General features: G+C 28.2%; 2 protein-coding genes across 15 annotated transcripts in view; both read right to left on the bottom strand.

The window, feature by feature from the left end:
* Window positions 1–14,914, bottom strand: part of LOC119683899 (synapse-associated protein of 47 kDa) — a 104,414-nt gene that overhangs the window by 72,583 nt on the left and 16,917 nt on the right. The window lies entirely within an intron of this gene.
* On the bottom strand, window positions 6,696–7,750 carry LOC119683901. Its single transcript, XM_038097787.1, has 2 exons — window positions 7,113–7,750; window positions 6,696–7,056 (listed from the first exon to the last, which is right to left on the bottom strand). Exon 1 carries the CDS (start codon window positions 7,597–7,599, stop codon window positions 7,120–7,122), a length of 480 nt encoding a protein of 159 aa, XP_037953715.1. The 5' UTR covers window positions 7,600–7,750; the 3' UTR covers window positions 6,696–7,056; window positions 7,113–7,119.

The following is a 14,914-nucleotide window of genomic DNA, read 5'->3' as shown; positions in this document are numbered from 1 at the left end:
GACATTCACTGACATAATAGATAATTTTCTTTTCTATTTCATTAAATATTTAAAAAAATGATTTTTTTTTAAAAATTAAATAAATTTATAATATAATTCAGAAAATTATTTTGAATAAAATATGTAAATTTAATATATGCATACTAAACCATACAATTTTTCTTGGTCTTATTCTTAAATTATTCAAATAAATTACATATTTAACATTATATACTTTACACCAAATAATTTAAAAAAAAAATTAAATAGTATAAATAGAAAATTAAAATAGTATATCAAAGATATACATAAAAATACCCACAAATAAACTTCCTTATATACCTCATGTATATGAAAATTAGATGAAGTCTTGCTAATTGCGAAACATTTTAATTCTGTCAAAACCAACATTTTAAGCAAACAGTAGAAATCAGCAAACAACAACAACTACAATAACAACAACAATAGATATTAGCATAAAAGTAGCAACAATATTGCATAATTAAAACGTAAAATGTGCCCGCAGGATATCTGGAAAATGCTGTTAAAAAATTTTATGCTGTCACATAAATTTTGTCACTGAACTCATTCTTATCATTGTTGTTGTTGTTGTTGTTGTTGTTGTTGTTGTTGTTGTCATTGTCGTCATGTAGTGTAAGTTGGCGTCGTTAATATAATTCTAGCTATATGACAATTTTGTACTTCCTTTATTTGTTTTCGTTGTAGTCTCCTTCCTAATGACGGTCACTCGTAAGTCTGGTATGCATCAAGTTTGGAATACCTAACAAACAGGCAGTGCTCAGCTCAACAACTACAACAAAATGTTGGGACCAACGAAAACAATAACATTAATTTTGAAAATAGAGGCGAAAATTGAATTATTCATAAAACAAAGCTCGCTCAGACAGACACCAGGACTGCGTGTGATGTCCTTTCTTTAGCGTAGCAATTGCCGTTATTACTGGTGTGATTGTTGTTGCTTTTTATTTGATTTATAATAGCTGAAAAAGGCATGCTTGAGGCTATTGGATAAGGCAGTAACTAAATAAGTCGTTTTTGTAAAACAAAAATTGTAGTAGAATTTAAATGAATTGAAATCTTAAAGATTACAAAAAAATTTAAATACAATAAAAATGGAATTTTTCAATATAATAATAATAGTTATAAAATTTAATTTCAACGGGCTAAGGTTAGTTCCTTAACACTCAAAATGTTAATAGTAGCACGTGCATTAAACGAATAATTATATTACAAAATTTATTTAACTAAGAATTTGGTCAATTTGTGTTTTTATTTTGTAAAGAGGTTTTTCAGTAGTGAACTACAATAACAAAAATTCATTTTATATTATTTTAATTAATTGAATTTTTGACTGACCATACAGCTGTGTCGGGTATTTAAGTATTCGTTAACATTTTTTTGAGACTGCAAATACTTAGAATCGAAATCGTGCATGCCAAATTTGAAGCTCAGAGTTATCGTTCATTAGCCAGCTGACCCAAAGCCGTACTTTGACTTTTCGCACATTTTTCTGGAGTTTTGTTACGTTTGTTAATTGTTAAATTTCAATACTATTCTGTTTGTAGAGGCATTATTTGTTGCATGATTCATATATTCTTTCTTATGTATAGAACCTAATCTAGGAACGTAGTACTGAGAAAGTTATGCTTATGTTACTTTCACGAGTAGCACGGAGTATATATTTTGTATACATTTACGCATGGTTGCCACATGTGGTACTTTAATACCAAAATTGGTACTTTTTTTCCTTATGGTACTTTGGTACTCATTTTTAGAAAATGGTACTTTTTTGAAGCGCGAACTTTATTGTACATTTTATTATATTATCCAATTAAATTTATTAATATATACAACTGTGCACTACCAAACTAATGGATTTTAAGACCTTAAATAATATTATATTATGTAAATAACTATTTGATAAAAAAAAATATGCACTATGTATGGTCAGCATAAGATAGTCCAATTCTTTAAATAATAAAATTGTCATGGATTAAAATACTTGTACCGTGCTATATCTTTTATACATTTTATATATATTGCATTTTCTTATTAAAAGACAATAAAAAAAATTGGATCTTTTTTTACAGAAATGGTACCTTTTTTAAGCAATTTTGCTACAGAAAAAAACAATTTGATTTTGATTTTGAGAAAGAACATTTTGATCAGTTAAAAAAGTTCGAAGATGAAGTATTATTAAAGGAAATCTCAGCTCAAAATGAAAAAGAACTTGCAGAACTGTTTTATGTCATTTAAGTAACCATAATCTAGCGTTTACATAAAATAAAAATTTTTTTAAAAGAAGAAATATGGGTACCACATGAATTAATTGAAGTTAATAATTATGAATTTACAAATCCTTGCTTACAAAAAATCGAAGATGATATTTTTTGCATTTCATTTTGACTGGAGATGAAATAATTAATAGATTTGATAATTAATAGATTTGAACCATGCATTACACAAAAAACCTCTGATAACAGGCAACAAATAGCGTAAAGTGATTTTAAAAGTTGAAGCACTTAAATGATTCTTATTCATCAGATGGCGCTGCATCAGTTCACTGGTTTTTTTAGATAAGTGCAAAGCGCTCTTCAAGAATCCACGATGAAATCAAAAATTGGCTTGATAAGTGGATGGTATCCAAAAACAAACAATCTTTTTTTCAGCATTAATGTACTTTAATAAAATATTTAACCATTATTAATTATTGTATCTTTTTAAGCTTGGGCGTATGTATTTTAACGTGTTGCTGTGTAAGGTCTAAGAATTGAAGTGGTTGTTCGCGATCGCTGGATCCTGATTAAATGGTAATCGACTCTAGTTTTGTATAACCATGTTTTTATTGCTCTTAGTTCTTATGAGACACCAATTGCCAATTTTCTCCAATAATTTCTCTAATAATTTTCTCCAACTTAAAAAACTATTCATAAGTTTTCTTGGTTTCCTTTTCTTGATGTGATAAATTAACAGTATAAATAAATTTTAATATATTTATATATAATATATATATATATATATATATATATATATATATATATATATATATATATAAATAAATATGTAAATAGTATTTATTATATAGTATTTATATATATATAGTAATCATAAAAATAGTATTTAATATGTAGATATTTAAAATTTAAAAAAGCTATAGCATTAAATACATTTAATTTAAGATAAAAGAAATTTATTTAATAAACTTTATGCTTACATTATTATATAGAGAAGTTATTAAAATTCTAGAAGTGTGACACAAATTTACTTCATTTCAGAAATAAAATAATTTAGTTTTTTTATTCAAAAAGTCCACTTTCCTTGCCATATTCAGACACAATTCATTAAAATCTATGCAATTTACACTAGTCGAAAGGACGAAATGGCGAATAATTGAATGAAGTGTTGTTACAGTTCCAGAGGCGCTATGACTTAATTAATGACTTAATTAAATGTTTGCCTTAATTAGCAAATAAATTTGAATTACTTAATTTGTATAATTTTCAAAGTTCTTGCTTTGAAGAACCGAATATAATAATTTATATAATAGTTTTTTACTTTACCACTTAAATAGTGAGTTGTTAAAAAATACTATTTCAATTTGAATTATTTAACATATTTATAGCTTAAAGCATGGAAATAATATTTATGGAAATTGTTAAACAGCGCATAAAATTGCAGTGAGGCCTCAAAACCCACGCCGCTAAAGTCAAGACCTAAATGTCGTTGGAAAAATAAATAAAACATAAAATTGCTTATTTTAATAAATTCGTAAAATTACAGAAAACTTCTTGAAAAACTGGAGCAATGGTTGCAGTTGTGTATGAAGCTTACCAACCAGCATAAACCAACCATTTACAGACTTGCATAAAACCACAAAGGCCTGGGGAAAACTGAGGGCGAAGGCGCATTTGACAGTTGGAAAATATATAAAAATTTTACAAAATAAAAATAAAATTGCAAAAAAATTCACAATGTGAGAATATTACAAAAATGGCGTAAAATGGCTGAAGGAGCTTTTCTGTTTAACGTAAACGTACTTGATATTTGTTGTTTTTTTTTATAACTTCTTATGTCTTGTGGGTGGCAACAAATATTGCTACAAAACCAAAATATAAGGAAAGCGGATGTCAAAGTTTTATTTCCGTTTTAACATGTTTCACATTTTTTCTTATGAATATTAAACAATATATAAATTTGAAAAATTTCAAAAACTTTCATATGCGTATTTAACAACTTTAATATTTAAAAAAAAATTATTTTTAATGCACGCTTCTATTTTCATGCTTTTAATACCATATAAATATTGTATAATCCTTAAAGAACATTTATTTGGCAACTTTGTTTTCCTTTCACTAAGCGTCCTAAGCTATTACACAATTTTGTCGGGTTTCATGAACCTCCAGAATAAGTATTTTTTGTTCTGTATATAAACATTTTAATTTGATTGTGTGTAAAATGTTGTACTTTTATGTGCTAGTTACCTTTGACCTTTTTTGAGTCCCTTTTTTACTATTAATTTAGGATACACTAAAAGCTTTTCTGTATGTGACGATATGCCAAGTCCTTAGAGTGTTTTATAACACACTTTGAAAAGATTTTGTTTTTAACCTTTAAGGAAAATTTTTTTAATTGTTTTACGAAAGGTAAATTTTTATTCTTTTTTGTTTTTGTTTATTTTGAAATTCCCAAAGTGATTTGAAATCAGAAACCTAAACAGAAATGGAGATTACACTTTGTGTCTGAAATTAAATAGTTAATGAAAGAGCTTTGATCATTTAAATATACTTATAAGCCCAAGTCAAATACACTTTAATGTATATAATTTAACTAATTATGTATATAATATATTTATATAATAGCGAACATAAAGAAATACAACTCAACTTAGTTCAATAACATAAAGTGTGTTAAAAGCATATTATGACTTTCGAGCTAACAGATCAGTAGTGGACCGATAAATTTTTGTACTGAAAATTATTTATAAAATATTTTATGAATAATTTTGTTTTTTAAAAGAGCTAATCGGGCAATAGTTAAATAATACACTAAAAAAATTTTTTTTTAGTTTTTTCAAAGATTTTATTGTAACTAATATTTCAACTATAGTCTAGACCATATTCTCTAGTCATAATATATAATATTATATTATAATATAATATATATAATAATACATAATACATATATAAAATATAATTTTCATCCTATATCTTCAACAAAAATTGAAGAAGGAAATAAGAAATGTATTTAATGTATCCTCTTTACATAAAAAAAATAATATGTTCATGCATGAGCCCTGAACACATAACAAAAATTGTTGACCTGACTTTAACTGAAGTCACTTTACCTAACTTCAACTGAAGACGACATCTTCTGTTGGGGAACATTAAGAGTAAAAGATATATATTTCAGAGAATGCAAGTCCAATAATGGAATAGAGTGCCTAAAACAATTTTGCAAATTCAAAATTCGATCCAAACTTTACGAGCTGAGGGTCTATAAGGAGCGAAATGACTACAATTAGATTTGAAAACTATCTTAAATGTAAAATTGTGGAACCAAAGCGAGATGGGCAGCAGGAATATAAAATACATTCTTAGAGAGAACGTTACCGTGCTGAAATTAACGCAGTGAAAAGTTATTGTTTTTAATATCAAAACGCATAGACTAGAATGAATCAAAATCACGTACAAAAACCAATCTTTAACAAGAAGCAAAAGTCCTTCAAGAAAAGAGTTGATTTTCTACATCGAAAAAGAAACCGGTATAAACAGCGTGACAAACTGAACTATAAAAGCAAAGCAGAGAGATATTGGGAAGATCATTATAGAGAAATCTAAAATTCAAGCCGAGTTGTACTGCTAAATGATATTGTTCCACCCACACATTGTAATTGTGTAATTGTAAACTCTTATTTGAACACATTTTTAATCGATTTTTTATTACCTTACATTAAACATATTTATTTAGGTCAATTAAAAGGGAATCAAATTCTTCTTAATTTGGTAAGCACAAAACTACATTTCTTGTAGTTTGGCTGAGGCCCAAACCCAGTATCTATTTCATATTTGATTCTAATATTAGAGGCTTATTGCTTAGAGTCTTAAGCTTTTGAGTACCAGTCGAAGGTGTTGATGAATATATCTGTTTATACTCATATTTAACTTTTATGTTGGATATATTGTTGAATAAATTAAAGATTTTAGCGCCTATAAGTTTCTATCTTATTATTAGATTATATTAATCTGGGTAAATTTGTTTGGTGGTACAACTGATATTTTGGTGTCTCTTCTTGGAGCGTTGGGAAACAAGATTTACAGGATCAGACGGCATACTATTGTAAATTTAGTTTTACTAACGATTTGGAGACACTTGACAAAAAGAAACCTTAGGTACACGCCATCTAGTGAATGGCAAACAAAGTAAGAGTAGATGCATTATTTTTCTCCTCCTTCTCTGATCCAGAGTTACGACAGAAATCGATTAACGGAACAACTTACTAGACGACATGTATATCAGATATTTTTTTGTACATATATCACAAGTATACATTTATGTAAGTCAAGTCTGCGCATAAGAATATCTTTTTTGAAAACAAATAATAAAATGAAATACAGGTGCTATTTTTATGATTATCCATGGTTTTCGGTGATAATAGTAATTTGGTTTTAATAGATAAAAACGAAAAAAAAAAAAAATTGCTTTTATGTTGTATTAATGGCTTCTTTCATTTATGCTATCGCAACTCCTTTAACGTTTGTAAACTTACATTCTCAAAATAGATTCAAAAAAAAAAATAACAGCACATTTTACTTCTATGACAGACAGACAGATAGACCACAAATAATTGCAAGCATTTAACCATCCATCAAGGCACAGCTACTATGATCCAAAAACGTTTAATGTAACCATTCACTTTTTGTTTCATTCGTACACTTGCTAACATCAAGAGTTTTCGGTTTTTTTTGTTGTTCACTCCGATGATTTAACAGGATTCTGCAGTACTAGCAGTTAAAGAATTTTTGACTGCATGCAGATAATTCGAAAACTTAGGAAAAACTTAAAAGATAGTGGTAAGTAAAATTTGTAAAATCTTAGCAATTCATATTACTTACACAGCATTTAGACATAAATATTGCGCATATTTTTCATAGCACGACGCACTTGACGTTTGTTGTTGAGATCTATTTTTCCTGCATTTCCTTTGGCAATTATGGCATCAGCAACAAAAGGTATACGTTCTTCAGCGGTTAAATTTAGCCAGGCATCATAGGCAGCCCGTCTATACCGGTCCTTGTTGATATCAGTACAACCAACGGAAGCGTAATAGAAGTCCTTGAAATTTTCAAATGGTTTTTCACTTGGTGGATTTGCACCTGCTTCGGTACGTTTAAAAGCATCGTTTGCAAGAGGATATTTATACTTCTGTTCTATAATGATTTGGGTACAATTATCAGCGCGAGTAACTTTAGGTTCCAATGTGTATTCACAATTCATTGGACCACTCTTATTACGAATATTTTCCGAAAACTTTAAAGTTTTCGACTTATACCAGCCATCAAGTTCAAAGTGGATTATGCTTTGTACTTTCTTACCTTTCATAATGTTTTTGGAGTGATCTTAACCAAAATTTTGTAAAACTGTAATTTAGAATCTTACCAAAATGATTCGTTCTAAGGAGTTATTACTTCAGGATTTTTGGAACCTGTTTCTATTAATATTTTATATATTCTAATTTCGTATCCCAATAATTTTACATTTAAAATAAAAATATTTGAATTTGAATATTCAACTTTTGAAATGAAATATTAATTTATTCATATTTCAAAACCAACAAAGTAATTTTCAAGTGATTTAAGTAATGTAATATAAGAATTTAAAAGAATTTGCAATTTCAATAACACAAACCAATTGTGACGCTACCTTTGGGTGTTAACACGAGAACCTACCGACTCAAATTTAACAGGGTCCCATTTCTGACCCTTTGTCTCAATGTGGTTCAAAGACAATAATACCAATAGGTATTTCCATAATATACCAATTTGGCATGGAAATGTCTTATAACAAGAAAAGAACCGGCTACTATACTCAACAAATGGCAAGAGAAGATCAGGAGCAAACCATCGAAATGTGGAAACAAAGATGGAACAAGAGCACTATAGGAAGATGGACAGCTAGACTGATACCAAATATTATCACTTGGCTCAAACGGAAATCGTGAGAAATCGCAAATTATAATCTGCTTCAGATGCTGACCGGACATGGATACTTTTGTAAGTACCTATACCACAATGGAAAGGTGGATCTACCCGACTGCATTTATGGCGATAAAGACTGTGACGACGCAAAGCACACCTTCTTTTACTGTAATAGGTAGCTCACAAGTAGAGACGACATAATAGCATAGATTGGACCTTGGCTTGAAATGCCAACATAAAAGAGACCCTCCTCGAAGTAATGCGAAAGCGGTTCGGAGGGGGAATAAGCTTCGCCGAAGAGGAGGTGTTTTAGTACGTATACTACATATGAATGTTAGGGAGGACACACCATACCGATTTATCGGTTTGACGGTGCATAAAGCATTCTACCTTCTCACCACAAAAAAAAGAATATAAGAATATAAATGTCTTGTCGCCCAAACATTCACTTGATAAAAAATAAATTTAATTATATTTAATTTTTTCACTTCATCAGCTTTCTTCATAAAAATAGGAAACTTAATGAAAGTTTAATTTCATTCAATTTAATAGAAAATTTTTTAATAAGATTAAAGAATTTATTTTTGAAATATATACCTGTATTTGTAGAACCCTAGTAAATATAAGTGGAAAAAAGAATATGCAAATATTTTAAAGTTTTAATCAAGTATCTTTAACAAACATTTATAATCCCATCAATAATGAAAGTCATTAGTAAAAAATCCCCACTCAGAAACATACTTACAACTTTTGTTGTTATAAAAGCAGTTACTAAAAATTTCCCTCAAGCCTCTATTAAAATAGAGAGACCCCAGAAAGTATGCAATACTTATTATAACTACTATTATAAGTTATAACAAAAAAATTTCTGATAATTTGAATGCACAAAAACGATGCAAATGCGTAAATATTGGTAATCATAAAAGTTGGCCTACAAATATAAATTTAACAATAATGGCATACAAGCAAATTGCTTTTATACTAAAATATATATCTATATACAATAAATTGTGTTAAATAGTTTTCCTCCGTTGTATATTTGTTGTGCCATAGGCATTGGTAGAAGAGTAGTCTCACAGCTTTCATTTTAATTGGTTTCAATGCGGTTTATGTAAAATTGTTGTTATCCTTTTTTATTTTGCCGACCTATATAATTGCGTAAAATATTATTAATTGCTTATGCGGCTGATATAACAATTTTTCACTTTGAGTGGAAAATATTAATTGAAAAGTAAGGAAAATTTATGGTACACTTGTAAATATAGTACAATGCATTTTGCGGTATAGTTTTTGTTTTAAACAAATTAAAAACTTTAATTTACATTATAGAACAATAAAGCTATAATTAAGATGAAATTGATATATTGGTTTCAATTTTGTTATTTGTAATTTATACAACTTAACAGTTTTGCTGCGATACTAGTAGTATTTGCTGGTGTCGAGTCAATAAGAGTTTGGATTTGAATTCCTAGTTAAGAAGAAATATATTGAAAGAACAGATGATTTCTGGATCCTGACTGCTATTATTATTATTATTGATGTGATACTGCGATCGTCGGGACTATTTTCCCTTTCTGGGTTTACAGTAAATCTTTAAGCCCTGTAGCTTCGATAAACAGTAGTATGGCAGTTACTTTACAGAGTTTTATTGCCTTTTCAGACGCAGCACATTCTAAGAGCACTCTTCGCTGAATCTACAATTTGCATTCGTATATATGCCCAGTATCGTAAAGTGGTATTTTAGATTGCATTGTCCTGTTAAGAAAACTGTGATGATACAAGTTTTTCTTTCGATAAATCCATACAATCCTGATATCTTCTATTTTATAGGTACCAATAAGTGATTTGGATTGTGGTAATCCTGGTAGATTATCCCCAGTAATACTTTTTATTCCGACTGCTGTACTTGTACTAAAATCTATAAGCTTCATATATATATATATGTAATCATGTCATTTACATGTTATAAACTACACCAAATGACACTACTTTTTTTTTTTGTTTTTCAAGAGTTTTAGATTAATTTAAGTTTTAAAAGGAGTGATTACAATTTTTTATTTTAGACATACGAACTGTCGTGTCTTTAGTAAATTTGCTACTGATTAATATATTAACATTTTTGGCTGAGATGTCCAACTCCTAACTTCTCTCCTTTCTTATTAAAAAAAGTGGCTTGCCAAATATTTCTTAAAACGATTTTTTTAAACCAATGATTTTGAAATTCAAAGAAGAGAAAAGAAAACTTCTTTTTTTTTTGGCTCACATTGTTATAAGTGGGTACTATTGATATTTGTTAAGTTATTTTCAAGTAACTTATTTTAGAAATCAAAAACATAAAAGCAGTAATATACATATACGTAACATATAGTTTATCTAAATAAAGCTATATGCTGGAGTTCAAAATTCGTGTGCTAATATATAATATATACTATACAATCTACGATCTAGGTTTTTGTTAAATATTAATGTTATTATTTTTATAATATTTATTAGCTTTATTTCATATATCTCATAAGGACTCGAAATAAAAGACCTGATGTGTTGCAAACAGTTTTTAACTTTTGATGATTTTAACAAGCTTATTGCCCATTACTTTTAAGACAAATCACCACAAGAATCCTCAGATCGTTTATAGCTTCAATGGTAAAAAGTATCCAAAACTTTAGCACCTTATATTTAATTTTTACTGGTGCCAAAAATATTTGAAAAAGTTTAAAAGAAAGTTCGAATTTATATTGTAACCTTGATTGCAATATAATATAATTTTTTTATAAACACAAAAAAATGTCTGTACTAAAAACTGCGATAAATTCTGTGGTAAAAAAAATATCGAACCCAAAATTTTTAGTAACGGATTTTCTCAAATAAATACCACAAATTATAGCAATAAAGTAAAATTATTAACAATAGCGAATATTTAGTACAGAGCTAACTAAACAATAAATATTTATTCATATTTCTTTCTGTTTATATACTAGATGGATTGATTACTTGACTTCACAAGAAGTGGTAACGCCAGAACGAAAATAATTATATTTTGTATATTTGGAAAGTTTTAAACGACAGTCGTAAAGGTTTCGTGATAATTGATGAAACATGGATCCATTACTTCATATCTGAGGGAAAAGAAAAAGCCAGAGAATGGGTTAAATCCGGGATAGTGCTCTCAAACGACCACGAACTCAACAATCGGATGGATAGATTTTGGTTTCAGTCTTTTGGGATTCAAATAGAATAATTTTCATAGACTATTTGGAAAAAGGAAAACCAATAGTATCAGACTACTATTGCATATTATTAGATCGATTGAATGAGAAAATTAAGAGAAAACATTTGCGAAGAAAAACTTTTGCTTTTTGCAGGATAACGCACTTGCTCACAACTTAATGAAAACGATGACAAAATTAAATAAATGATAGTATAAATTACTTTCTTACCCACCGCATTCTCCAGATTTGGCTCCCAGTGACTATTTCCTTTTTGCAAACTTAAAAAGATTGCTCCAGGGAAAGAAATTTGCGTCAAATGATGGAGTGGAATGTGGAAACTGAGGTATATTTTGGAGGACTTGATAAATCATATTATTTAAAAAGTATCCAAATCTTGATCGTTGGACTTAGTGCGTTGAGCTCAAAGTGGACTATATTGAAGCTTAAAATATATTTTACCAAAAAAAAATGCCATTTTATTATTAGGCCGGTTATTTATCAATCCACCTAGTATGTTTATATATGCAATTTTAAACATTTCTCGAGTAATTTTAAACAAACTAATCCAACCTAATAAAATTACTAAAATACAATATTATCTTATATCTTTTGAGTTCGTTGATTTTATATGTACACAGATAAGTTATACGAGAAATATACGTAAAGTTCTTGGGATTTTTAATTCATTTAAGGGTAAAAGAAATATTATAAATAAAGAATAGTTAAGCTTTAAAGTTAATTTAGATACATACCTTGTGATCAAAAAAGAACTTTAAATTTTAATTTTTGAATTTCCGCGCATAACCAATCGGAAAATTTTTTTTATTTTCACGCTTTCAAACACTATTATACACATTCTGTCAAAGTTTAACGCATATCGTACGATTAGTTTTTGTTTGGCGTCTATACAAAAAGTCGAAAAATTTTCGTGTGGCGATTTTTATGGGTTCAAATGTGCTGAAACTTAAAAAATGTTAAAAAAGATCTTTGGTGATTTATGTGTTTCGCAACCACGAGTATACGAATGGTTTAAAATGTTCAAAGACGGTCGTATAAGCGTGGACCATGATGAGATCCCTGGCCGTCCAACAACTTCTATTACTGAAGAAAACATTGAATCGGCGAAGTAGATCGTGTTGGAAAATCGTGGTGAACCGATTAGAGAGATTGCATCTCTCTAATGGCATCTCATATGGATTGGCCGAAAACATTTTAACAGATGTTTTGGGTTTGAAACGCGTCGCTTCTCGGCTGGTGGCAAAAAGGCTGAATTTCATTCAAAAAAGTAGCAGTTTTTGGCCAAAAACTCCACCAATATCATCAACTAAGCACCGTACTCTCTAGATATGGCCCCGTGTGACTTTTTCCTCTTCCCCCGACTCAAATTGCCATTGCGAGGAACGCGTTTTGAGACCATAGAGGCCACACGAAAATTTTTCGACTTCTTTGTATAGACGCCAAACAAAAACTAATCGTACGATATGCGTTAAACTTTGACAGAATGTGTATAATAGTATTGCCAGCGTGAAAAAAATTTACCGATTGAATAAACGCGGGAATTCAAAAATTAAAAATTGAAGTTCTTTTTTGATCACAAGGTAAATTGAATAAATTTTCAGATTAATGTGGTAATCGTAATGTGGTAATATATAGTAGTTATATAATTTTATAAATTATATTACACACAGAAAATAAATTTTCTGTGTTTGTAAAGTTAAAATAAAAATGTTTCTAAAATATATATTCAAATTTTATTTGAATTTCAATGTACAAATACTAAACTAAAAGTGCTCTCAAAATATTCAAAAATATAACAAAACATCGAATAAATGCATATTTAGTGAATTTGAATTGGAGTTTGTTTGCAAGTGAAGGCTCCTAACAATTCAACGCGTAATAAAAATGTAATCAGCGGTTTTTCAATAATCATAAAAACAAGTAAATAAAGTAAATATTTAAAAATACCTAAATCAACGACAATGAAAAACAAAAGGTTTCAAATTTAAACTTTCGATAAAACCAATGTTTATTTAGGTGAAAAAATATTACAATTTTTAGCTTGAAAATTTGAATATTTGAAGAGAGAGATACAATTTTGTAGATTCTAAGTAAAATAAATAAAATTGAATTGTATTACTCTTCTTTAAGTACATATATTTATATTGGCTTTAAAGATTAATTTAAGATTTCAATGATATTAGCCAGCTTTGCCATAAACACAACAACATTTAATCTTTAAAAAGGTAAAATTTATTTAAACAGAAGAAAAACATTTCAACAACAATAAATACTGTAAGCGAATATAATTTTCAAACAGAAATAAATGTAAATATAAAATAAACAGATAAGAATTTATCTCTTGGATTTATATATCTTCTTTAATATACATATGTTATTTGAAAGATATTCAAAAGAAATAAAATCAAGAGTGAAATTGTTAATAGTCTGAAAAGGTAAACACTAAACAAAAAAGAAGTGAGGAGTTAACCAATACCCCAATATTCTGAGTAATAACCTCAGCATTTGTTTAAGTTGAGTTGTCCCTCACAACAAATTGCAAAAGTTTTTAGATGTTTAATATAAACCAAAGTTTATTTTGAAGTTCTATTGACTTTATTGACCATCAACAAGGTGTAAAAATTATTCACACAAACATATGTTTAGGCCGTTTTTATGGTAATTGACAAACAAGGTCAATACAAGTGGTCGTAAATTTTTATAACGCTCATTTTAGTTGAACAGTTTACAAGTAAATATCTTTGTAATAAAAAAGGTATATAGTTTAAATGTACAAACGATACTTGCAGTAAAAAACAATAAAACTTATATTTCACAGCAAAATATTTTGAATAAAAAAGTTTAATTAAATACAAAATTAAGGATATTATAGGGACTATGATCAGTACTAGCAGTACTAAATACTAAATAAAACTTTACGAGGTTTTACTTTTTAGTGGATCCAAATGAAAAAACAACTTATTGCAAAAGCTTAATTTTAATGTTTTTTGTGCACTATTAGATCACATTTGTTTTAATGTATCATAAATCTAATTAAGATGAAAAAAAATCACTTGATTTTTCTGTGATTGATCAACTTTGACTTACCGAAAAACAAAGTTTTTATGGATATACTTTTTTGACAATTTGTCGGATTGCTTATCAGAAGAGAAAATATATTTGTTTAATCATATAAGCCCGTTAGAATTAATTAGTTTTTTTTGACGAAGTTTATTGCAAGGAATATGGTATTAAAATGATGAATAATCACTTAAAAGCAAACGGTATCTGCTGATCAGCCGCTGCAATCAAATTTAGGGTTACTTATTTAATATCTTATGTTTTGTTAAATATTGAAATTGAAAAATTCATTAAATATTGATCCATGCTGTAGATCATTCAATAATTTCTGATCATATTAAAATTGTTACTATATAAATTATGACGTTTTTCTCTCCTCTCTCATCGAATTCTCTCCTCTAATGAGACACATTTTTCACTTAATAAATGTGA

This window comes from Teleopsis dalmanni, chromosome 2 (assembly GCF_002237135.1).
Source record: "Teleopsis dalmanni isolate 2A chromosome 2, ASM223713v2, whole genome shotgun sequence".
NCBI lineage: Eukaryota > Metazoa > Arthropoda > Insecta > Diptera > Diopsidae > Teleopsis > Teleopsis dalmanni.
Note: the sequence above shows the minus strand (reverse complement) of the source record. Positions and strands in the feature narration are given on the sequence as shown.